At 41.5% G+C, this 27,223-nt stretch overlaps 1 protein-coding gene across 3 annotated transcripts in view; it reads right to left on the bottom strand.

Annotated features, from left to right (window-relative positions):
- The window catches only part of UBE2F (ubiquitin conjugating enzyme E2 F (putative)), a 90,059-nt gene that overhangs the window by 39,096 nt on the left and 23,740 nt on the right, over positions 1-27,223 (bottom strand). For all 3 annotated transcript variants that reach the window (XM_009900832.2, XM_054171875.1, XM_054171868.1), the window contains 2 exons: positions 18,121-18,191; positions 10,808-10,865 (listed from right to left, as the gene is read on the bottom strand). In XM_009900832.2, coding sequence (XP_009899134.1) covers positions 10,808-10,865; positions 18,121-18,191 — 129 coding nt within the window. The remainder of the gene's footprint in view (positions 1-10,807; positions 10,866-18,120; positions 18,192-27,223) is intronic.

The raw sequence follows: 27,223 nt of genomic DNA, 5'->3' as shown, positions 1-27,223 counted from the left end.
CAAATAACTTATGTGTGAAATTCTTAATATAGTTTCTGATGTTTCCACCTATTCAAGTTTTATGATTTGCTGGATTTATTTCATGCCACTGCATGGCACCCTAAGAAAACAACGCTAAATTACTGCCAGAGGTAAACACTTTCTGTAACGAAATTGAGGCTAGCCTCAATTTAAAACTAGGATATGGAGAAAGGGAAGTGGGATGGAACAGATGAGCAAGAGTGATGCAAGCATTTCATATTTGAAAGACGTGACACTGTTGCATCGCAAAAATAATCACTTTGCATTATTGACTTCAGCAGAGCTGCTTGCTGCATGCAGATAAGCCCTTGGCTGAACACTTGCTTCACATTTTCCTCACAAGATAAAAAGATTTGCAAGCCACCAAAGATCCTGTCAGATTTATCAGTTCAAAAACTTCCATTTTCTTTTAATGTAACAAAGCAACATCCTTGGCTTCAAACACTTGCTGAACTTCTGGCTTAAATACTCTGAAAACAGGAAGTTAACCCCATGTACATTAATTTTTAAAGGTTACCTTCACACACAGGAGCAGGGGAGATGTCACCTTAAAATGTTAATAATGCTTTATGCTGCTCCATTTCAATGGGAGAACCTACTTGCAAAAGGGGATTCAGACACAGGGATGTGCCTGTTCACACAGTGCATACCTGACAAGGCTGCTTCTTTTACAATGCATTTTTTTGTCTACTTTCTTCTATATGCTTAACATCAAAATTACAGAGTACAGCTGCAGTCACCACTCAAGGGCAACCTCTGAACAAAACTGAGGACCTCTTCTACTTTTCATAACTACGTGGCACAGTCTGCTCATGACAGAGCCTGCAGAATAGACTGCAGAACTCCCTAAAATGTTTTAGCTGGTTTCTGCTCCAGCCATGCCCAGGCAGACTCCCTCTGCATCCCCTTGGTATCCCAGAGGATTTGCATCAGCACAAACATCACTCATGAGGTTAAATGCCTTTGTGAGCCAACTGCAGGCCTCGGGTATGTAAGTGTTTTTCATTTGCATCTCTTCTACATTAGTTCAGAGGATTCAAGTATGACAGCTGACCTGAAGAGCCAGGGCTCCCAAGCAGAGCAGTACCATGTTAAATCCACAGCAGGTGAGTGGAAAGGGGTATAAGTGAAGGAAACACACTCTACTCCACGGCACTGTCACCATTTTGAGCGAGTGTGGGTAAGTCAACACAAGCAAGTCAGAATATAAACAGACTTTTATAAATAACCTTTATAAATTTGAGTGAGAAGTTACATTAAGCCCCTACCCAGATTTATTTATGGCATGCCAAATGAGGAAAGAATAAATAAATAAATATCAATCTGCCACAGCAGCAATGTTTAAAGTTCAAGAGCAATTAATCAAAACCCTGAATACAGCTTTTGAAATAGCCTCTCCTGAGACTAGAGAGCCTCAAAGCATTGCATTTGTAGGAGGTCCTAATTCAGTTAGTCACCAAATCTTCCCAAGTGGCAGTTCTCACAAGCACTTCACAAAGACGGTGTCACTGAAGCCCTGTCACAGACAAGTGTTTAGCTGCACTGGCCAATGTTTGGAAATACAGCCACACAGCACTTCTGGTGAAGAGATATAAACATGGAAATTGTAAATGAAGGTTTTCTTTTAATAGGCAAAGCATATTTAATACATTAAGCAGAGAACAAAGCAGACAAAAGCAGCTAATGAACTTCCAATCAAAGAAATTTCTTTAGAGATCCAAGGAGCATTTCTGATCTAATAGAGTGATTAAATTACAGCTCATTGCTAAACCATTTTTTATACACATAAAAATTAACCCTTCAGATCAATGAAAGGAGCAGCAGTCATTTATACAAACACATGTCTAGAGCAAATTTTTCTATTTTTTTTCCTAAACAAACTGAAGCAGTGGCTCAAATAAAACAAGTACCAAGCTCTATACACCATGGCTTAGAAGACTGAAATTACACCTGAAAACTCAGCATACTAAAAGCCAGGCCACTGCATGGCTGCCTCCTGGACAGCTTTCTGCTATTGACCACCTCAAGACAGCTTTCCCCTACCACCCACACTCTTCCACTGCCTGGTACTAACAAGCCCACCATCTTTCTCTCTTCATTGCAGGTTAGGAAACCAAGCACCCTTCATCCCACCCAGCCTCACTTTCCCCAGGCTCTGCTGGACTTTTCTTCCAGCTTCTTCCACAAACAGCTCGTATTTCCTCTATGGACTAATTACCTGCCTGCAACCGCTACAACATAACTGCCTGCACAAAGCTTATCATAGGTCCAAGGGGGTAAAGAAAGAAATGCTTTCACACCAGAGATGGTAGACACTTCTTAGCTAATGAAACAACTGCTTCCCTCCTAAAGAGTTCTCTAAAACGTTCTCTTTTTTACATTTCTTCTCCTGTTCCTGCTCCTCTCTAACATTGCATTTAATGCTGCGACAGTATCTTGCAAAGTTCCTGCAGCAAGTAAAACACTGCTTCCACCTGACATAAAGTGATGAAGAGAACATCAGCTTTCTTTAGTCGAGGCCATCTCAATTCTCATGTGCCTGCAATCCCAGCTCATGCTTCCCACCCAAACACAACAACAGTAGCTTACTTAGTGGGCTTTGGGCAATTTAAATGGCATGAACTGCTCCAGTTAGCAAACACAAAAAAAGGAGGAAGGCTGGAAAACGATTTCTTCTGTACTCAAACATACTAGAGGGAAGAAAACAGAAACAATAATAGTCTGTTCCTCTCCCAGACGAAGACAGCTGTGAATTGCCAAGTATGCAGGAGCACTCATCTAAAATCCCTTACTTTTGTTACTGACTCCTTGACATTTGTCCCCAAGGTTACTTCACAGCAAGAATATAATCTTTTATAAATTGTTCCCTAGGGAATTCTGTGATAGTTTCTTAATGAACTACACTACAGTGATTACGAACACCGTAGTGATCGCCCTCCGGAGACCAGTCTACTCAACTGATTAAAGTTGACACAAATTGCATATTCAGAAATCAACAATTTGGGGAAAACAACAATGGTTTAATTAAATTTACTAATGTACTGCGTTGTTTTACTGGATCACCTTTTAAAAATCTGCTAGTAATAACAGCTACTGTATTTAAAACAAAGATGCATCTTTAGCAGAGCCATTAAAGAGAGGGGAAAAAAAGTGTTGCAAATCTTGAAGCAAAGATTCCTACCAGACATTCATTTGTCTAAGTATTTTCACTGGCCTGGGCATGGAGAGAGAGAGAAAAAAAAAAATACAATAACTCCTTACAAGACTCATAAAGCTGATTTATAAAATCAGAATACGACACAATGAACCCCTGCAGAAAAAAATCCTGAAGATTATATTAAGAAAAACAGAATATCAGATCAAGATGGAAGATTGTATTCAGTAGCTTATAGCTTCTCTTTACCAAATACTGGGTCTGAAGTTTTTTGTCTGCTGCTTATTCAGTTTTTAGAGGCAAAGAAGAAAGGCACAGAAATGAAAGCTTGTAACAATGGACATTTAATCCCCTTAGAAAGCAAAGGTGTCAAAGTAGTATCAATCTTTTGCAGTGCTCTTTTCTGCCAATTACTTCCTCTCCAGGGGGAGAAGTGAACTATTGAAAGGTACCATGTGATGAAGCTATGTCTTTTGCAACAGCTACAAATACTTATCCAAATTGTGAGCAACAAGGACATTCAGAAATGACATCCAAATCTTCCTCAGTTTGGTTTTCACTGAACACATTCAGGCCCTCCCCAGCCCCCTGTGCTGATCAGAGGGGCAAAGGATGGCCCAGCCTTTGTTGAGAACTGTCCCAAGCTCAGGTGCTTGCACAACAAGCAGGGTGTTGATGAGTGGGTTGCAAGATGGTCCAAAGCTTCTCAAGTGTAATAACCAAGTAGTAATAATAGGCAACTGCCAAGAAGGATCAGGAAAATCAGAGGACATCATCACAGCAGATGACAGAGGAAGCCCCTGCTCTCAAGTCTCAGGAAAACTGTGGGCTAGGGCCAGTCTGACATCTCATTACAGAGGATCTGAAAAAGATCTTTAGTTGGGAGCTCATAATGGAGCTTCTTGCTTATGAATTATGCACACCCTAGGATACACAAGATAATCTAGAGAAGATGATGCTTTAAACATACTCCTCCCTATCCTGCAGAAAATCCTTTCCGGCATACATCCAGGGACACTCCATCATCTTGCTCCTCATCCCAGCTAGCAGCAGCAACTCCCTTGCACTTCTCCCACTTTTAAATGCATAAGCATTCTGCTTTTCTGTATGCATCTTAGGGTGGCATGGGAGTAAGGCTTTAGTAGAAGTTATACATTTGTATATAATTTACGTGTGTGTTGATATATCTATATGAGATGGAGAATAGTGTTGCTGTCTTTAGCAGCATCACTACAGGTTCTGCTCCTGCTGCACTGATGAGAACAGAAGATAGCTTTGAAGGAGTCCATGTTATTTGCAACATAAAGCAGTCTGCAACAGATCAGTGCCCATACCTTCAGGGACATGAAATGGCTGACACACTTGCTTTTCCCTCCTCCAGATTCCTTTGATCAAGGCCCAAGTGCTCACCTCACACCCTTCCGGCAAGTAAAAAAATAGCTCTTCAGGGAATAAAGGATAAGACTAAACACTTGCATTAACCTGTTTCTCTTAAAGCTGCAGACAGAGCTCCCTGCTGCTGTGGTGGCCTTTCCCTAAAGCTACCCCCTTGCAAACATGTTTTATTTTATTATCCACTTTGTTAAGTGGGGAAAAGAGTAAAGATGTTAGCAGGAGGAGACATTGTGCTAATAGGTCCTAGGAACCTCCATGAGACCAACACACAAGGGATAGACCTCCAAATGCACTATGCATGTGAGGGAGGGAGGCAGCTCTGCAAATGAAGTGAATGAGACACTAGAGAGAGCAGGCATAATCCTCCTCTGAACAGTGTTTCAACCAGGTCACCCATGAAACAGCACAGCTGAGGAGGTGAGGACTCCCAGGAAGTTACTCTGCATATTCTTGCTCCTCAGAAATAAAGAAAGCTCACACGCCTGAGTGTCACTGATTCCAGGTGTCCTTCTGGCATAGCTGCTGCAGGCACAGAATTAAATTCACCCCCTTCCTTCCCTCCTAGTGTGCCAAATACTGCTCCAGGTGGGGAGCAGGCTTGGGTGACAGGCACCACCATGTGTCTGGGAAATGACACATGGAGGAAAGCGCCCTTGAGATCTCCTGCTTCAGATGATGCATACAATTTCCCAGCTGAGCAGTTTCGTAACCTTGGTGATCATGACAAAGAAGATCCCAGGAGATGGCTGCAGAATTGCGTAAGTTCAAGAATCTCCTTGCTAAGCTATGATTGACATCCTCCTGCACTAGAAGAGCTGGCATTTGTGCTCCTTGCCACTGCCATGAAGACTAACTTTCTTCTTTTGATGACTTTCTTCTCCTTGCTTTACCATTAGGGGGACAAAGGTACTCCAGATGCACCATTTAGGAAGGCAGCTTTTCCAAGTGCATGCTTTGACATATCTACGTACAGTATGAAGACTTATACAAACCAGAACTTGAATAACTTCACAGCAGAACAATCTTACCAAAATGCTGTCTGAGAAAAATATTAGCAGCAGCAAGAATTAATGGGAACAACACAGAACAGAATTTTTCCTTTCTTCTTGAAGACAGTGACAGTTATTGTCTGTTTAAAATACTCCTCTATACTAACTACATGTCTTTTTGACAGTGGACCACCTGGTTTTGTTAACATGATGAATGAAAGCTTTGTGCTTACACTGAAGCTTTTAGAACTACACAGGCTTATGCTTAAACATTGAGGTAAAGGTAACTGAAAAATTGAGTCAAGAACCACCGATTTATTTCTCCAAGAGATCAGTTTGACATTTGCATGATTTCAAATAAATAATTTCACTGCCAGAAGACAACAGCTGAACCAACCCAATAAACAGGGCACATTTTCCCATTTAGTATTAAACACTAATTAAATAAGCAAGGTTCCTAAGGAGAAACTCCAAATAGCAATAGTTTATTGTAAATGAGTTGTAATTCCTTTTAGATTAGATAATCTAATAGCACAGACATATTTCTTAACCTAGCATCTGAAGTTATGGGAATGGAATTCCTGGGGGTGAGACCCTACCAAAAAACAACCCCCTAAAAAAAACCCCACCCAAACACCACCACCCCACTGTTTTCCTATAGAATAGAATAAACCAGGTTAGAAGAGACCCTCGATATCATCGTGTCCAACCTGTCACCCAACACTATCTAATCAACTAAACCATGGCACCAAGCACCCCATCAATTCTCCTCCTAAACACCCCCAGTGATGGCGACTCCACCGCCTCCCTGAACAACCCATTCCAATGGCCAATCACTCTTTCTGTGAAGAATTTCTTCCTAACATCCAATCTAAACCTCCCCTGGCACAGCTTGAGACTGTGTCCTCTTGTTCTGATGCTGGTTGCCTGGGAGAAGAGACCAGCCCCCACCTGGCTACAACCTCCCTTCAGGTAGTTGTAGAGAGCAATAAGGTCTCCCCTGAGCCTCCTCTTCTCCAGGCTAAGCAACCCCAGCTCCCTCAGCCTCTCCTCATAGGGCTTGTGCTCCAAACCCCTCACCAGCTTTACTGCCCTTCTGTGGACACGTTCTAGCAAGTCAGCATCTATAGGTGCATATAAAAAGCTGTCTGCCTATCTATAGCTGATGAGATGTTGTCTTCATGTTTCCCATTCCTGTGCCTGTCTCTCCTGACAGCAGTAAGAAAAATGACCCCAAAAAAAGGCACTTAAAAATATATCCACAAGGAACTGGAATGCATACAAAACTTGCCAGTGAACATGAAAATCCTACAGAAAGTAGTTCTCCAATTCTGAGACCAACTGTGGCTCTATCAGAACAGGGTTACAAAACACAGGACCAAGCACTCCTTGTGAGCATCCATCACAGATTTTGAAACACCGGTTTTAACATTACCATGCTCAGCCCTCCAGAGTTGCACATGTGTGCTTTGATTATTTTTATGGTTCATGAATCAGTCACTGACCAATTTCCAGTTGCAGTTTGTGAGAGATAATTGCAGAACGAACAGCTTGACTTTTAGAACCAATTAGGCAATCACAATACACAGACTGACTCCTTCCTTTATTTTTTAAAAGCCAATCACCCAAGGTAATTTTATAGCAAGGTGAAAACCAGCTTTTGAAAGAAAGCTGATGAACAGTAGGGAGGCCTATCTTTAACTAGGCACATGATAGTTCATGTTGAGGACAAACAGCAAGCAGCAGGGTGTTAGAGCAACAGCAATAGCATTATTTCATACTAGGCTTTTAAAAGCTGGGAGAATGGAATGGAATTAAAAACATCTATTTGCTTTCCGACAGGAGACCTTCAGTTTTGACCATCAAACTTAAAATCAGGAGAAAAGCAAGTTCACATGGTTTGAGCAGAGGCTCAAAATTAACTTCCACTGTCCTCAGCTTTAGAAACATTGCTTTAGAGAGGAAAGACATCTCCAACAAAATGATGCAGAACGGAACAGAATGGAGAATGGAAGCTCCTGCTGCTAACTCACAGCTAGCTACAAAGGAGTAAAATATTACACAAAGACCAGTTAGAAAGCATTTGCATTAGTTATTAGACAATCCATACTCTGTGGACCAAACTGGTACCAGAAATTGTGTAGGCATTTAGGATTCAGGAGTGTTCATACAGAAAAAGAAAATGTTTACAGTTACATCACCAGTGATTAAGTACATGTAGATTGTTTTAAAACATTAACCTTCCAATGATCTGGTTTAGGGTTCAAGTCCACCTTTCTTCTCAACCTGATTTAAAAAACATCCAATACCAGAATTCAGAAGTAGCACATTCTCTAGTGCCTTCACTAGTACACTGGGGGCTGTTAACAGTGGTCCACGGAAACATATTCAGTAGCAGGAAGAAGTGGAGAAAGGACAATGCTCCACACTTAGTAACTTAAAGAGTATTCAGTCACCGAGTGCAACAAAACACTAGACAATAAAATTGCTTTTGCTTTTTTGCCCCCTTAAGAATTCTCCACACTGTTAAAAAATGCAATATATCAGATAATTCTTACAGAGTATTAAGAAGGCTTTAATTTTTATTTCAGAAAGTTAAAAGGCATCATTTAAATGCCTCTTCAAGTTTCTAACATTTTCTTTAGTATCAAATGGGTAAAAAGGTTACAGCAGATTATTTTGAAGGATTTTTTCACTTAAGAGCTCTGCTGCCACCACAAGGATTCAAAAGATGAGACAGACTCTAAAGCTTCTAAAAGGTTAAGCACATAACATGAATGCATGGAGCTGCACGCAGCAGAGCTGGTTTCTTCACGTGGCTTTTTGAGGTTCTGTGTTATCTATTTGAATGGTTTTACCAATGCAAGCAGAATTGCTTTGGTTGGAAAAGACATCCAAGATCATCAAGTCCAACCATCAATCTAACACCACCATGGCCACTAAACTATGTCACCAAGTGTCACGTCTACATTTTTTTTTGGAACACCTCCAGGACTCCACCACCTCTCTGGGCAACCTGTTCCAATGCCTGACCACTCTTTCAGTAAAAAAGTGTTTTTCCTAAAATCCAATCTAAACCTCCCTTGGACAATTTCAGGTCATTTCTTCTTGCTTTATCAGATGATGCTAGGGAGCAGAGACCAATGCCTGCCTCACTACAACCTCCTTTCAGGGATTTGTAGAGAGCAATGAGGTCTCCCCTCAGCCTCCTTTCCTCCAGACTGAACAATTGCAGTTCACTCACCTGCTCCTCTTAAAACTTGTTCTCTAGACCCTTTCACCATCTTTGCTGCCCTTCTCTGGACATGCGCCAGCAACTCCATGTCCTTCTTGTGGTGAGGGGCCCAAAACTGAACACAGTATTCAAGGTGTAGCCTCACCAGTGCCAAGTACAGGGGAAAAATCACCTCTCTACTCCTCCTAGATGTGCTTTTCCTGATCCAGGCCAGGATGCTGTTGGTCTTGACCACCTGAGCACACTTATGGCTCATGTTCACCTGTTGCCAACCAGCACCCCCAGGACCCTTTCTGATGGGCAGATTTCCAGCCACTCTTCACCAAACATTACATGGGGCTGTTGTGACCCAAATACTGGACCCAGCATTTGGCCATCCATCCCCATTCTCAAACTAAATATTTTACAAGGATTTCAGAATGTTCCATTGAACAAATTTGGCTATTTCTCCACCAGAAAACCAGGCTGCTTTCATATTTTTGATTAATAGAATATGAAATACTGACTTTCAAGTCCACCATTAGTCAAGACTGGATACCATCCATAGCACTACTGTGCAACTCACACAGAATTCATTTGTGGAGATGGGCAGGTTCTCCAAACCATGGTGTCCAAACATCAGAAACAAAGTATTGAAAAAGGCTGCATTAGTGAGTGCAGAAGCCACGCTGAGAGCTAAAATTCACCTGGGTCACACCTCCTGGCTCTGGTTTGCAACTGGTCACTCACTGTTCAATGTAATTCTGTGGTCTATACTCAACATGTACCTGCCACAATTATTAATGCACACTGGCAAATAACTTGGTGGTGTGGCCATACTGCCAATAAACCAGCAACATTCTCTACCTCAAAAGCGTGTGGTGTGGAATTGAAGTACTCTGACACTAACCTTATTTTTTGTGATCATATTTAAATCACAGGAAGTGACCACCAGTGAGAAAACACTGAAACTGCACATTTCCTTCAAAGGGAGACTGAAGATAAAAATTAAAGCTTCTCAATTTGGGGTTTGGTTTGGTTTTTTGTTTTGCTTTGTTTTTAAGGCTACAAAGCATGAGCTTACAATTGTGGTGCCCATGGTGGAGGGAGAAAAAAAAAGTCCAAGGAAGATGCATGATCATGATCTTCTTTTGTTTGTTTTTCCCCCAAAGTTAAGGTATTACCTCTTTTTTTTTTTTTTTGTTGGTGGATCTTTCATTTCAACACCCACAAAGTTCCTGGTTTTGGGGTGTGGGGTTTTTTTGTTTGGGGTTGTGGAGGTTTTTTCCCCTCTTCAACTTATTGAAGTCAAAACCACCCTAAAACACTTCATAATATTCATCCAAAAAAGGACTCTGCTTTATGCAATACCCCAGTGTAGATGCACTGCTCTCCACTTTGAACACTAAGGATGTGACAGAATTCAAGATGGAGCAACACCCTGATTCCATGCCACATGATGCTTCTCCCAAATGCAACTTGCCTTTCACTTTTTCAAATTCTTCTGCTCAGGGGAACTTTGGAGGATGGAAGACAGACAATTGATTTGTCAGGAATATCAGTACAATGGAAGTTACAAGGGCTATAGATTACTGCCAGTCCTGCTCATGTAATGCTTCTGTATTTGTAGGTTTGGTTTAAAATAAAAAGGGGAGGGGGCGGGGGGAACAACAACAAAACAGAAAAACCACATGCCGAAAAACCCAAACAAAAACCCACAAAAAAACACCAAAACACCAACAAAATACACCACCACCACAACCCCAAACCCAAACAAAAATCCAAACAAAAAACCCAAAGCAGACAAACAAACAATATCAAAGCAGTATTTGTGCAGCTATGATAAAAACAGCAAGCATTTTCTAGTCAGTTAGCATTGTACTTGTTATTTCAGTATTGCCATCGACACTTGCTGAAAGACAAAAACCTCAGTTGTTTCTAGAGCAAACCACATCATCTGTCTCGTTCCAAGTCCATAGAAATATTTTTTTAAATGCATCTGTTTTGAGATGTATATCTGAAAGAAAACAGTACCTTTAATGTTCTAGTTGGAGCCCAGCCAGTGCCATCAATTGAATGTTCTCTCAATAAACTGCAAAAAAAGAGACACACATGATACAGTGCAACTTCTGGTTAAACCACCTTTGTCAGAAATCTGCTCAGAATACATTAATAACTCATGAAGAGCTGCAATATAAGAGTTACAGACCTCTTGCACTGTACCTGCTGCAGGCATTTTAAAGCACAAAAACTGGTATGCCTTCCTCAAATGACAATCTACACAGTGTTATTACAGAGCTCCTGATTGGAGCTTAATCTTTGTCAAAAAAGCCAAACTAAATTATTATTATCAAGCACAATAGGATACCCTTGTGTCAGTCTCAACATTGAGACAGACATGTGCTCTGGTTTAGAGTATGTTCATCTTTAGTGAAGACAAGCTTACAGAATGACAGCTCATCAATTCTGCACATTTCCCTCAAAAAGAAAAAGAGAGGAAAAAGAAGGGAGGGGGGACTTCTTAAAAGCAGGGATAGGAAAGTGAAATAGTCTTGGCCTGCCTGCATCCGGAGCCTGCAAGGACACAGTGCAAGACAGTCTAGTGGCAGAGTCTTAACTGTCCTCTTGCAGCAGGTGAGCTATAGCTCACCCAGAACATTTTAAGGCTGCACAAACAAACCCAACACCACACATCCAGCTGGAAATCACAATGAAGACTACTCTGGGCAAGACACACTTCTTACAGGAAGAGAAAGTTCCTTATAAACTGTAATACATGCTGTTGAATTTAAATATAAATACATCTGGATATTAATACAAATAATAAAGATATAAACTTTCCTATATATACACATACTGTGTAGAAACTTAACATGATCTGCATATTATATTGGATGTTGTTAAGTGCAATTAAGTGCACCCCAAAACTTAAGTGCACTTGAGTGCAGCAAAGCTGCTGGGTTATTTACAAGTAGGAATTACTGAGGCACGTTCAGTTGTTTCACTGTTCCTGGACCTTTGAGGGCAAAACATCAGCAGTCATGAGAAGTGAAAATACTGGAGATTAAAGAGCATAATTGAGAAATGAGCTGATGCCTTGCACACATTCATGAAAGCAAAAGTAATCATTGGCATGAGAAAGTCTAGAAAATTCCTTGAAGCACCATTTCACAAACATATCTTCTCTGTTAAGAAGTCATATAAAACTGGAAACTCACAGCACAGTAGCAAAGGAGAAAAACCTCATTGCCACCAGCAGCTTCCTCTACTGAAATGACAGTATTGAAGTGAAATAGTCTCAAACTATTAGGTTTTACCAACCTTCAGGATAATGTGTAGTAAGTAATTTTTAAATTACAACAGATGGCTGGACCATTCTAAGCTATTCATATAGTTATTTATTGAATGAACCAAGTTTCTAATCCAAGGAAATAAACCATAACTAGCATTAGGTTTTGTTCCTAGCCTCTCTACATTGGACGAGATCATCATATTGGACAAAACCTTTCCATCCTAACTGTGCCGCTAATCTCATTTCTGTGCCTTAGAGATGAAGTATGACTGTATCACTACTACAGTTCAAAATTCCAAGAACATTAAAAATAATTTCTCATGGGTGCCAACTTTTTTCGTCTTACAAACGTAAAAGGAAAGACCCTGAACAGGGAAGAGCCAGGATTTTCAGCATTTGAGCAAGTAAGAGGCTGGGAATGGAGTGGCTGGAGAGCAGCCAGGCAGAGGGGGACCTGGAGGCACTGGTTGACAACTGGCTGAACATGAGTCAGCAGTGTGCCCGGGTGGCCAAGAAGGCCAAAGGCATCCTGGTCTGTATCAGAAATAGTGTGGCCAGCAGGAGCAGGGAGGTCATTCTGCCCCTGTACACTGCACTGGTTAGGCCACACCTCGAGTACTGTGTCCAGTTCTGGGCCCCTCAGTTTAGGAAGGACATTGAGACACTTGAATGTGTCCAGAGAAGGGCAATGAGGCTGGGGAGGGGTTTGGAGCACAAGCCCTAGGTAGAGAGGCTGAGGGAGCTGGGATTGCTTAACCTGGAGAAGAGGAGGCTCAGGGGAGACCTTATTGCTGTCTACAACTACCTGAAGGGAGGTTGGTCTCTTCTCCCAGGCAACCTGTGACTGAACAAGAGGACACAGTCTCAAGTTGATCCAGGGGAAGTATAGGCTAGAGGTGAGGAGAAAGTTCTTCACAGAGAGAGTTGTTGGCAAGTGGAATGTGCTGCCCAGGGAGGTGGTGCAGTCACCATCCCTGGAGGTGTTCAAGACGGGATTGGATGTGGCACCTGAAGCCATGGTTTAGTCAGTCATGAGGTGTTGGGTGACAGGTTGGACTTGATGATCTTTGACATCATTCCCAACCTTATTGATTCTATGATTCATAAACCTTTGCTACAGCATTCTCCTTTACCTCTTCACATAGCTCACTGTGAACATAAGAAGAGAGGAATAAAAGTTAACACACACAGAAAAGAGCACAAACATACCTACTGATATAACTCAAAGTGCCTGAGCATGTAAGCTAAGCCTCATTAATATTCTTCCAGCTTTCCAAAGCATCAGAGCTCTCACTGTGTACCTCCAGCTGGGGATATCAGCAACTAGGACTTGAGAGGCCTCATGGCCCTCACAGAAAAGCAATAAAGATACATAAGTGTACCTTTGCCTAATATTTCTCATTTGCTGACATAATTCAGTTTTAGAGCAGTATCCTCTTTATTCCAACAGATTGGGAATGGTCATTAGGCATTTAATCAAAACCTTTTCCCAGCACAGAGTCTAGAGAAATCGCATCTCATGCTCTCCATGGGGCTGACCTAGATATAATTGCCAGTTTGGAGGCCTGAATGGTGATCTGCTCAGACTATCACACTCAGAGCAGAATGAACACCTAAATGCATACAAATACACCAAACACATCATGAACTACTTCAGTGATCAAGCATCTGCATGAAGCTTCTGTTCAAGGACCTGACATCCACATGTCCTGCTGCCATAGGGGAGCTGGACTACTATAAAGTACTCAAACGGCAGATCCTGAAGAGTTTTCATCACCTCACCTGATCTACCAGCTTCAAGATACCTGATGGGCAAGAAAACCTCTTTACTTGAAGTGACTATTCTGAAATCACCAGGACTTGGCTGTCTCATGCTGGATTGCCAGAAAGCTAATCTAGTACTATTTAGATTGAATAAAACATTCAGAAGCTTCCATTATGATGCTTGAGAATGAATTTACAAAAGAGGTACAAACCAACTGTGTAATTTCTGCAGCATTTCAGATCGTTAAAGCTAGTGAGCGAGTGTGTGCCTTAGGGAAGAAGCTGCACGGCTGACAGGAAGGTGAGTGCTGTGGCACCAGCAGGAGTTTGTCAAGTGGAGAACTTCACCAGGAACAGGGAAAGGACACTATTTCCACTTGCTTTGTCTTCAGCTGTAGTAGGATCTGAGAAAAGCTGAGTGCATCCTTAGTCATGAGGGAACGGAACTGAAAACTGCACCTTAACATCTGTGTTTATCTATGGAGACCTCCCAGAATACAGTTTGAAGTCTTTTCTTCTGAGTTCCCATGGGAAGACTGCAAAAATCACAACTTTTGAAGCTATAGTAACCCAAACAGCCACTGGTGTGACCAGCCAGCCAGTCAACTGTCATCTTCACAGGTATCTTCTCATTCTGTAATTCCTGAACAGAGTAAAACTTTGAAGAATTTTTGCTTTTAAATGCTCAGCATGTGAAAGAGTTCTTGTAAAAGTATATATTTATCTGGGAACTTGTGTCTCTAGCAAGTTTAAAACTTCCTGAAACTCCAGCTGACAGGATTCACAGCTTAAGTGACTAAAAACTACAGTCCTGGAAAAAACCCACTGTGTAAAGCTCTCAGATAAATACATTTATCAACATAAAATGCCAGCTGCAACCAACCTTCTGCCTTCCTTTTGCCAAAAGAAAGTATCATTCAAAGTACATTTGAATTAAAAAGCTGTAAAAGCACTCCAGAAATCCTCCACTGGCAGGGACGAATTATAGGAGTTACACTCTTGCTCCACCTCCTGTTGCCCACCTCCCTGCTCAGTTCAGCACAGCCAGTATAACTATTCTGGAGACCACACTATAGACTGGAGAAGTGGGACAATCTATACAGAAAGTCTTTCTAAAAAGCTTTTTGCTCCCACATTGACACATTAGGGAAGACTGGGAAAAGCATTAGGGAAAAGACATGAAACCAGCATAGTCAGATTTTGTAACTGCAGAACTCACAACACTGAGCTATACCAGATAACACAACCAGCCTTCAAACACTTCTCCACTCAGCAGCCTTTAATATTGCATCATGAAGCAACTAAACCTTAACTAATAACATACCCAACAGCACTGACCGCCTGAGCAGAAAAGCAGTGAAATTTCAGAGTGATTAAAACATTCTAAATGCTTATGCACTCAAGGAGGCACAAAACCGCCAGCCACAGGCACAGATCACATCAACAGGGAGGAAAAAGATAAGTAGACATGAATTACATATTTTCCAAAAAAAGTAGTCTCCTGGTGTAGGAAGAGAACAAACATCCTTTCCCAGGTATCTTGATGTTTTCCATCCACATACGCAGTGGAGGTGAGATCCACAAGTACAGTCCAGACCTAATTAATATGGCCCATTATTAATTTGATCCTGAGTAACTGCAATCCATAAAGCACAGACAAACATCATTTTTCCTGCCCAAAACGATTACACTTGACCACAATGTGCACTTGCAGCCCAGAAGGCAAATTACATTCTGGGCTGCATCAAAAGCGGTGTGGCCAGCAGCTTGAGATGATCCTGGTCTGGTGAGGCCTCATCCAGAGTACCATGCCCAGCTCTGGAGCCCCCAAAACACGAGAGACATGGATCTGACGGTGCAGGTCCAGAAGAGTGCCACAAAGATGATCAAAGGGCCAGAGCAACTTTCCTATGAAGGCAGGCTGAAATAATTTGGGCTATTCCAACTGGAGAAGAGAAGGTTCTAGGGAGACCTTATAGCTACATTTCAGTATCTGAAGGGGACCCACAAGAAGGCTGAGGCAGGACTGTTTAGAAGGGCTTGCAGTGACAGGATAAGGGTGAAGTGGAGCAGGGTAGATTTAGGTTGGACATAAGGATGAAGTTCTTTACAATGAGAGTGGTGAAATACTGGAACAGGTTGCCCAAGAATGTCGTTGAGGCCCCATCCCTGGAGACATTCAAGATCAGACTCACAGCGGGGCCAGACAAGATGACCTTTGCAGGTCCCTTCCAACCCAATGCAATTTGTGAAAGCTTAATCATTTAGTGTGTTTTAATTCAGGGATGGTTATCAAACCAATATATACCATAGCATTACGTTTACTAATATATAGTTGGGGAAAATACAGGGATATTTTTTTCTGTTTTTAAAAACAACTGAAGCTATTTTTATGTAGAGAATGTTGTATAAGCTGATTGCAAGTACTATATATAGAGTGCATTCTCCATTATAACAGGCACAAAGCAATCCAAGTTATTTTAGCTTCTTCATCTAAATGGTAAGATGTTTCAAAGGTTTGATATGTTAAAGTACCTGACAATTAAATACAGCTGACACGTCAGTGCAGATGCTAAATTAGAATTATGATGTTCCAACACCACATTCATCTTTCATAATCAAAACTAAAGACAAGAAACAGTGAAATATCCTCAAGAATGTGACGGTTTATTTAGCCTCTGAAGATGTTGCACTGTAGTCACGAGCTCAAGCTTGATTGTTTGATGTTTTGTATTTCTTGTTCCCTGATTCCAAACAGCTGACTTACAAATTCCTCTCCTTGTGCTATTTGACTCAAAGTGTGTAGGTTTTTGTCCACTGACTAGGTCACAGGGACTCTGCTGGAATTTAAACTGTAAAAACCTGATCCCCTAATCAGCCTCAGCACTGACCAGTGACAAATTTAGCTATGTAAAACACAACAGGCCTGTGGGGAGAGAGAGGGAGGGGCACTGAGAAACAACAGGTGGGGTAAATTTGCCAAAAGCAGCAATCCACTTTGGCAAAACAACCTTCCTGCATCAGCAGCATACAGATCCATATTATGGACAACCAGACTTCTAGGTAGTCTCAGTGGTTTTAGCATGTTTTCCCAGTGCTTTTAAATCCTCCAATCCCCAAGTGAGGTAATGCTTAGAGACCAGCCCTTGCAGTCTGTTATCCTTCTGCAGTTTGGCAGGACCAAGCACCAGGAACATACTACAGCCTCCTCAGGATGGTTTTTAGCACCTTTTGACAATATGAGCTTCTCAGAAGCATGGAGCTGACCACTGTGGCTAAAAGCACTCATAGCAGCACTTCAGTTATCAGCTGATGAGCTTGACCTGCCTATGAAGTGTGACAATTCGTGAAAACTTCATTTTCACCAGGACTTTGCACACAGCATGTAGATGATTTTTTAAATCTAGAGGAAAGAAAATACTTTTTTCTTTTTTTATTTTGCTACACATGGTGGCAATGATTTTGGAGTTAAGTAAGATTGAACAGCTTTCAATCTTACTTAGATTCATTGCTTCTGCTTCATCTACTTTTTCTTTTATGCCCCATTAACTTGAAAAACAACAGTTATGCTTCTCACTTCTGTTTACATTAGGTTTCTGGCCAATTTCACCATCAGGTACTCATTATGACACACTGAAATTATAAAGTTTCAAGACACTGATTTTAAAGAGGAAACATTTACTACCAAGCAAAACCACCAGCGACCTAAGCCACTTTGGTACAGTAAACCTTTTGGGCTTTGTACAGAATCATAGAATGTCAGGGTTGGAAGGGACCTCAAGGATCATCTAGTTCCAACTCCCCTTGACTTACACTCTCCCAATTCTTGGGACGTGACACATGTCTTGGAGTCAATATTAAAGGTCAAAATAAGCAAATGGCAAATATAGAATAGCTAGTGTCAAAGTTTAAGGAGCATGTTTTCCCTTCTTTTTGAAATATAAATTATTTTCAAGCACTTAACACATTAAGGAATTAGGAAAGCTGGAAGCCCTCTGAGAACTTTGCATTTATGGAGGGAGAAAACAAAAAACATCCAACGAGATTGCTTCAGGATGGAATTTACATTTCTACCCCAAGCAGAACAAAGCATTAAGTATGAATTCAAAAAGCCAGGCTCTACATAGTCTTACACATGGCAAGAACAATACTCTGTAGATTTCTAAGTTCCTAAGAGTCATATGTCACTGATCTGTAGAATCTATTAAAAAGACCCCTAGCATAAAACTCATACAATGTTTAATCACACAGAAAAACCTCCCAGGTTAAATTAACAGAATATTGTTACTACCTTAGGCAGATTTCTCCCGTCTCTGTAATGTTTGGGTGCCAGATTCTTGTCAAGCATTTTACCTTTGGAGGCTGCCAAGAGACAAGAAAATAAATTATGATGTTATCCTTTAAAATAAAAATCATATAGCCGTTGCAAGTCACAAAACTGGAAAAGGCAAATAGATTTGATATTTACAGCCTAGGTTTGTGTATTAAAGACACTGATAATAAAACCCACAGGAGTTGCACCAGCTTTCTCTGCCCTCTTAGTTTCTCTCAGCTTTTTACAAAAGCTGGGCTAGTGTTTGGCTTTTTCCTAGAAATACAATTGTAAAGACAGTCGTGAAAATCAGGAATAGAACAGGTTAGAAAAGACCTTTGAGATCATTGAGTCCAACCTATCATCCAACACTATCTAATAAATTAAAACATGGCACCAAGCGCCCCACCAAGTCTCTTCCTAAACACCTCCAGTGATGATGACTCCACCACCTCCCTGGGCAGCCCATTCCAACGGCCAATCACTCTTTCTGTGAAGAATTTCTTCCTAACATCCAGCCTAAACCTCCCCAGTGTAGCTCGAGACTGTGTCCTCTTGTTCAGTCACAGGTTGCCTGGGAGAAGAGACCAACCCCCACAGGGCTACCACCTCCCTTCAGGTAGTTGTAGACAGCAATGTCGTCTCCCCTCAGCCTCCTCTTCTCCAGGCTAAGCAACCCCAGCTCCCTCTCATAGGGCTTGTGCTCCAAACCCCTCACCAGTTTTGTTGCCCTTCTCTGGACACATTCCAGAAACTCAACATCTTTCCTAAACTGAGGGGCCCAGAACTGGACACAGTACTTCTCCTGTCTCCTTAAGGGGAAAGAAAATATTCCAAGTCAGTTGCTTTCTTACCACTTAATCAGTAAGACGGTAATTTAAACTGGAAAGCTACCAAGTGTTTTTCCCCAAGGCTTATGCAAGTCAAGCGTTTGAAAACCAGCAGAGGATGCAAACGATAATAACGACGTCAAAAGAACAGCATCTTTTAAACACTGACCTTCCTGTTCACCATTGAGTAAGTATAACAAGAAGCATCAAGAAGGCACCCAAACTGAAGACACTAAAGTAAAACCCCACAAAACTTCTTTTCAGGCAAGATCCCCAGATTTCTGAATGCCATAGCGGGTTTTGAAATACAAGATCTTCAAGCAGTCTCGTTTGCTCTAGTTTCGTGAAGTAAATAAAAGGAGTGGGTCATAAAAATGGTGGTAGCTTAGCAACAGCACGTTGTTGTTCCATCCAAGCTCTCCAAATTACAATTTGCAGCTATCAATCAAGCAGATGATTTCTTATTGTAAGTGTACTGGAATACATCAGCAGAGACCAGTACCTTTCGTAACTTCAATTAAATCACACATTATAGATGTAGAGCTATTTGTCTCCACTACTTCCCAGAAAGTCTTCAGTCAAGAGACAAAATACCTCAAATAGCTGTGCTTGTGTGGGGGCATAATGTGTTTTATGCAATGGCTTTGGTCTCAACTGCCCAATTGCCTTTTTTAGTAAAATATTAGTTTAAATAAGACTTCATGGAAAAGAGGCAAGAGATACGCAGTGTACTGAGCTACCAATAACGTGTCCAGCATTAAAAGACAATCACTCTAGGTGATCCCGGTCTGGCAGCAGGGCTGGACTGGATGACTGTGGCAGTTTAGGTTGGGTGCTTCCTGTTACTGCCACATAAATTACACCTCTGGTGTCCCAAGTGTCCAACCCAGTAATGTGGACACAGGAAATAGCATAGTTCTACCCATAAATCCTGCACCCTATAAATTCATCTGCAAAGTGATTCTCTTTCTTCCCCATCTGCTTCCATGGGATATGCTCCCTATCAGGTAATGGAGGGGGAGTATCTCAAGGCTTCTTAGGCCTGTCTAGGCCTAATGCCAGGAGGAAAAGGGGGGGGTGTCAGTCTCAGACCCAGCCAGCCTGAGACTAGCCTAGCAGTAGGGAGGGGGAGAGAGGGGGATGGGGGAAGAGCACTGGGGGTTTTGGGTATACCCTCAGGTATACCCAGGGGAGAAGGGAAGTGTTGGGGGCCTTTGGGTGTAGTGTAAGGGACTCTGCATGCTTTGGGATATCTTGCCACTATGCTTGCAATTTCTGTAAAATTGCTTTTCCATTTAAACTTTGCATCATTTTCCACTCCATTTGTGTGAGTGGCATTCTCTTATCCTTCTTGGGGCAACATAGGATCTGTCCAGCCTTAAACCAGGACAGAAAGACTTCATGGCAAAGAGGCAAGACATACACAGCATACTGAGCTACCAATAAACTATCCAGCACTAAAAGGCAACCACTCTAGGTGATCCTGTTCTGGCAGCAGGGTTGGACTGGATGACCTTTCAAGGTCCCTTGCAACCCCTAACATTGTGTGATTCTATGATGATACCTCTCACAACACAGCCATAATTCAAACAACAATTTTCCTCCATTCTTCCTTTATGTTTGTTCAGTAACTCAAGGGGTAAGGGCTGCCCCAGTGCTAGATCACAGCATTATTGAAATTTAAGTGGCATACAGAAAACAGAGTTTCTTTCCCCCTTCAAAAGAAATGCTGTTCTTAAGTTTTCAAACAGCATGTCTTTCCATTAGCTACACTTTCACATAGTTTTCAAAGACTAGTTCTCAAGAAAGGGAGAGTAGCAGTGTTTGCTGTGTTTATTCCATGCTGGTAGATCAAGACTGAAGAGTACATTTCTACCATATGTACCTTCAAACACAAAATATACAGAGGAGTAGGAAAAAGTCAAAAACTCTATGCAAACTAAATCTTGTGTGTTTTTTTAAATATCTTATTTCCAAATCCTCACAGTCAGAGTGAATTAACTGGTGTCTCATCTGTTTTTGCATCATGGAAACAAAAGAATTCCTTTATCCTTTCAAAGCCTTCTTCATAGCTAAAAATTAGAAAAACCCACTCCTGACAGTAAGACAAAGATTTTCTCTTTTCTTTCTCTGTTAGACAGGACAACTGCAGCAGAATCAATAGAATTTATCTTCAGACAAAACTTCGAGTGTGTTCCAAGTTATATTTGGCTCATTTCATCGCTTACACTCTTTTCACCTCAAATAATGAAAGCTGCACAGGTAGGTCCACCTTAGCAGGGGGTCACAACAGTGAGTCCCTCCATTCTTTGTATTAATTTGAGTAGTCATTCGTATTTTGGGATCTCTCATTAGTTTTGACTACAGAAACTAACTCCATCATTCTCAGTCCTCTTAAACATACCAGTGAATACACACAGACAGTACAAAGAAAGTGTTGCATGTGAGAACTCCACGTATACTGACTTTAGAATAGAATACAATACAATAGAATTAACCAGGTTGGAAGAGACCTTTGAGATCGAGTCCAACCTATCATCCAACACTATCTAATCAACTAAACCATGGCACCAAGAACCCCATCAAATCTCTTCCTAAACACCTCCAGTGATGGTGACTCCACCACCTCCCTGGGCAGCCCATTCCAATTGCCAATCACTCTTTCTTTGAAGAGCTTTTTTCTCATCAAGTGTCTCTAACTTCTTTTAAAATGCAGCTAATAAATAATCTCTCCCCTCCATTATATTCTCTCATTTGGTGATAAAGTGCTAATCAATACATGAACTTAATTAACAGTTTCAGATCTTGGTCAATTCGTTTCCTAACCTTTTCCCTAGAGAGGTGATGGGAGTTCCTAGCAGAAATTTGGAATTATTTAAAATGTTTTCTCTAGGCACCAGATAGTCCCAAAGCATTCATATGAACTGCCCTGCAACTATGACTCCCATTTTTTTCTCCTCAAAAGAGGCATTAACAGGAATACAGCTTCCAGAGACCAAGCTACCTCCAAGGTATTTCTTGCCACTCTCCTGTACCAGGTCCTGAAGATCTTACTGAGTTTGGCTGAAACTGACCACCAAACATAGCTAAGCACATAGTACAGAGAACGGAGTTGAAAATTAAGCCACATTGCCCTGTGCTTTTGATGGGCTGGATTACCCAAGATATCTTACAGGAGAGTGGTTGCAACACAAGTCGTCATGCACTTTGAATCCCTGAGCTTCCTTGTACTGCCTCCAAATTTCCAGACAGAGGCATTATGAACTTGAACTCAACTCCCACTCCAACAATTTCAAACCAAGAAGTGTACAAATAGGGTCAAAGAAGTAGATGGAAGCCCTTTAAGCGTGTGACATCTGATCCTTTAGGGGGCAAATCCCCTTCAATTGTTTGCCATTTCCATAACTAACTTATTGGCCAGAAAAAGGGCCAAGATTAACAGTCACACTGTTACATTTCCAGTTTCTGACCACTGCTTAAGGCACCAAATGTCACAGAAAAATGCCAGTAAACTGGGGAGTCCCTAAGATTGTCTAAGATGTAAGAAACACAGCAGCTGCAAAACAGACCTGGCTTCCAGTTACATTTGTGAATGTTGAGCCAGATCAGTATTATCGATCAGGCCCCATTCCTTAAAGGACCAGCTCCCCAGTCTTGTAGCACCTATTATTCATCAGTTATACTTCAAGGCAGAAAAGAAGGGAGTATGTTTGTTTGTTTTTTAAAATAAATTAATCCCTTGGTCACTGGGCTGGTTTTCATTTTATTATTTGCTTCCATCCTCCACTGCCCTCTATTTCTGGGCAGCCGGTCAACTGGAAAAACAAAACTGTGCTTGAGGAACAGAAGCTAAGAACACAGAGGTCAGGCAGCAGTACTTGGTGCTAAAGACATTTGCTGTACACACCATTAAGCGCTTTGCTTGCTGTTCTGCAGCTTCCTTTAATGTCTGTACGGACAGCAACATTCCCAGCAGGTTTTGTAAGCACAAACACTAACAAACTTCTGTTTGCTTTACACAAAAGCTCAGGAATGTGCAGCCTGTTTCCTAACAAGTATAAGTCTCTCAAATGGCAAGTGAGAAGTTTACCAAAAGATTTTAACATTTCTAATGGCACAGTAGTTTGAGGAGACCTGAATTACCTAACTGCTCCAGCTTTCTTCTCACCATCTCCCTGCAACATCTGTCTCAGTACCAAATGCTTTGTTGGGACACACTATCCCACCGCCAGAGTCCACAGGCTCTCTGGTAAATGATACATTACATTGTTAAAGAAGTCTTTCCTTCACTCTGCACACCTAAGGTTATAAACAGTACATTTGGAACACATGAAACACACTAAGGGCAGATTCATGCACAAATGGATAGGGAAACAGGGATCAGCCATGTTTGCTCCCAAATATGATGAAATATGAAGTATTTTGAACTGTGGCACAGGTACACCCAACAGACCCTGCCTGGGACGGGAGAAACCACTCTCAAAATCACAGAATGTTAAGGGAACAACCACTAGAGATGATCCAGTCTAATACTCCTGCTGAAGGAGAATCACCTAGGGTAGTCCACACAGGAATGCATCCAGGCAGGTTTCAAAAGGCTCCAGAGAAAGAGACTCCACAACCTCCCTGGACAGGCTGTTCCAGTGTTCTGTCACCTTCACCATAAAGAAGTTTCTTCTCAGTTGAGATGGAACTTCCTGTGTTCCAGTTTATATCCATTGTTCCTTGTCCTATTACTGGACACTACCAAAAAGAGACTGTCACCTTCATCTTGACACCCACCCCCCCAGGTATTTGTAGATGTGAACAAGACCAACCCTCTACTCCCCCCCTTAGCCTTCTCCTCTCATATACTAGTGGCAGCTGGCATTTCTTTTGGAAGAACTGAGAAAGAAAGAAAAAAGTGAAACTCAAAAAAGCCATTCAGAACGGATAAAATTTTTGATTTCCCAAAGGCTTTTAACACCCTAAAATAATTTAAAAGTGAAACATCAATAGTCTTACTCTTCTCACTGTAGGAAGGCAGCCTCTCAGGATGATTACTTTTTCTTTTTGTACTCAGAATATGGACAGTTCCTACAGAAAGGAAAACACTGAAAACATCAAAAGCTCAAGCCCACTGATTCCATCTATGGCATGCCCCTAAAACAGTGCTAGAAAAAAAATAAAAATAAATAAAATCAAGGTAGTCTTGGGTGTGAAAGAGATTGGATCCAAGCAGAGGATTCTGCAGATGTAATACCAGGTTCTCCCAAGGCTCCAAAAAGCAGACAGCCTGACCCAGTTGCCTACACAAAGAACAGATCCAAGATGCTCAAGTTTCTTTTGGAAAATATTTTGGGGGCATGTCTGAGATTAAGCACTCCTTTCAGGATGTTTTTCACTTTGACTGCCCTGGAGAATAGAAGCATTTCCATTCAGGACCATGTTTATATGCTTGTGTCCTTGAAAGCATCACCAGCTACTTCCTTCATTAGAGCTGCAGGGAGCTTCACCTGACTGCCCGCTCCAATGCCACAGAAAGGATGAAGAGAATTCCTCATTCTGGCCCCATTTCCCATTGGGCAGTTTAAAAGGTGAGCAGTAACTTTTAATATTAAGGGTTTCTTGTAGTCTTTTCAACTAGCACTTAAAAAGAAAAAGAAGAAACAAAGCAAAACAAACAAACCCAACAATCCCAGAGTCTGCCTTATTAAGGCAGAAAGAAATTTAACCAAGAACACTGGAGAGAGTACACACTAAAACACCAATCCAAGAGCAGCAAGTGCTCATTAGTGTATTAACTGAACCAACTCAAAAATGCTACTGAGGCATGTGACTTCTTGGGTGCTGCCTTCACAGAGCAGCAGTGTAGAAAGATCACTTACAGAACACAGGTGCCATCAGGTCCACAGCATTTGATTACCAATTGGTTCAGCGTAGCCAACACCAATACTTGCTCAGTTTCAGTATTAAATCAGCAATAATGAAAATACATGGACTAGGCAACACGGCAATGCACAAGTGCAGCACTTGGAAGAGTTCCCCTCTTTGGGCAACACACCATTGCAGGAAAAGCCTCTGGTGAAGTCTCTTAGCTCTCATCAGCCTTGCTGGAAAGCATGCAGTCAAATGCAGGAATAGAGTGACAATCTACTGCCAGCACTGTAGCACAAATCTGTCTGAGCCATCTGTATGCCTCCAATACCTAACTGAAAATAGGAACCCTTACCAGTTCTTACACTCAGCTGATTGTTAAATTATCCACCACTCCCACAGTTTACATAGGTTAATTATGGATACAGAGGAAGAACTCTTACAATATTGTACTGCATTACAGACCATAACAAATATTTCTAATATTCACCACAGCTGTTCACTGGTAGAAAAGTCTTTCAGCCCTACCCTGCTGTGCGCTCTGTCCCACAAGCAAGAGGCACCAGTTCACAATAGTGCTTGCTCCAAAGCATCCCTGCCACGTTTCAAGCTCTTGAATCTTTGCACCAAGGAAATTCATAGCCAAGGTACCAAACACGACCGTACATCCTAGTCAGTTACACCTGTGGTAGTTTTAGGCTATGCCTTTAAGAAATTTTCACACATCTTGAACAGAAAGTAGTAAAATGTAAATAAATCACTATTGTGTGTAAGAAGGAAAATAATGATAGTTCTAAACAATACCATTGGAAGAGATAAAGGACTTAAACTAGTTGTACCAAAACGATCTCTCTCACTTCTTCGGGCTGGAAGATGCTAGCTGGCTTTACTGACCTTGGCTGCATCGCTTTTGTTGTGACTGGTATGAACTTCTCCGCTCTATCTCTTGTCCCTTTTATGCACAGGGCGATGGGAGGTGGGGGGAAGGGGGCAGGGAGGGAGAAGCTATAAGCCTCACCTGGTCTTTGACCAGGAGTTCCTTGTGGTGTTTATTAGTTGTAAATACCTGTAAATACTGTGTACTTTGTACATATTCATTGCACTCAATTGTAGATTGTAGTTTTGCTTGTAAATACAGCTTTTATTTGCTTCTAACTGAGCTGGTCTGGCAAATTTAATGGGGGGTGGGGGGGGTGGGGGTGGATTTTCAACCCACCACAACACCTAAGCACAAAGATAAGTTACTTCTCTGTATTCACAGACCCACTATTTTCTGAACAACCTCCAATGCTTTATTCCCTGTGCAGAGTAGTATGCCACACCTGCAAGACACAACAAAATCTTCCAAGCTTTTCCTCTGTGATTATACATTGTCATACTCTTCCACTGCACCACCAGTCCAAACATTCACTTTTCCCAGTGCAGAAGCTGAATGCTGAATTTGGACTGAAGGGAAGGGGGAAAAAAGAATAAAAAATTTCCCCAGGGCAGAAGCAAACATGCAGGACTTCAGCAACACAATACTACAGAAATTAAAGGATACCATTACAGAAACTGTAACTTACACATCTTGTAGTTTTAGCAACAGGTGCTCTTTTTCCTGCAGGCTAAAAAGATTAACTAGGAAATGGATGTAGGCTCTGAAGCAAGGCTATGACGACTTGCCAGTCTTGTCTGTCCAATGTTTTTACTCCTGACATGTTCAGCAGTCCTGCAAGGAGCTTGACACATGCAACATCCTAACCTTGTTTGTGGGCTGAAAAGAGCACTGGCAGGTCTGACGAGCTCCACTAAAAACACTGTCATCAGACATTTCACTCTTATTCTGGCTGGCAGAAAACAAACCGTGGCCTCAGAGTCATTATCTCCATAAACGTGAACACACACACATTTTCATTAATAACCTGACTATAATCCAACATTCAACCTATGGCAATTTTTTTTTTGGACTTGCACAAAGGCAAACTTTTTACTTTCGTATTGTATGAGAGGTGTTCAGAATCAAAATGTAATTACAAAATGTCTAATTAACATTTGCTGTAGATTTGCTGCCAGTGCTGAGCAGGGAAGCATAACAAATCAGATTTTTTAATTATAGCAATTGGGATTAAAAAAAAAAAACACCAACCACCTCCCAGATCAAAATTAACATTCAGCTCTCCCGTTACCACACAGTAAATACTTTCCAGCTGAGGTGAACATCTAAACACAAGAGTTTGAGAAATCAAAATGAGTATACATTGTTTATGTTCCCACGTGTGGCTTTGCCACAGTGGTTAAATTGCTGTGACTGAGATGACTAAAAATTAGACCAGCAGAGAACATGACAGGGGTGCCCCCTTTATACTGAAAGCCATATTTCTCAGGTATGTGATGGCACAACTTACTCATACGGG

This window comes from Dryobates pubescens, chromosome 2 (assembly GCF_014839835.1).
Source record: "Dryobates pubescens isolate bDryPub1 chromosome 2, bDryPub1.pri, whole genome shotgun sequence".
Lineage (NCBI taxonomy): Eukaryota > Metazoa > Chordata > Aves > Piciformes > Picidae > Dryobates > Dryobates pubescens.
Note: the sequence above shows the minus strand (reverse complement) of the source record. Positions and strands in the feature narration are given on the sequence as shown.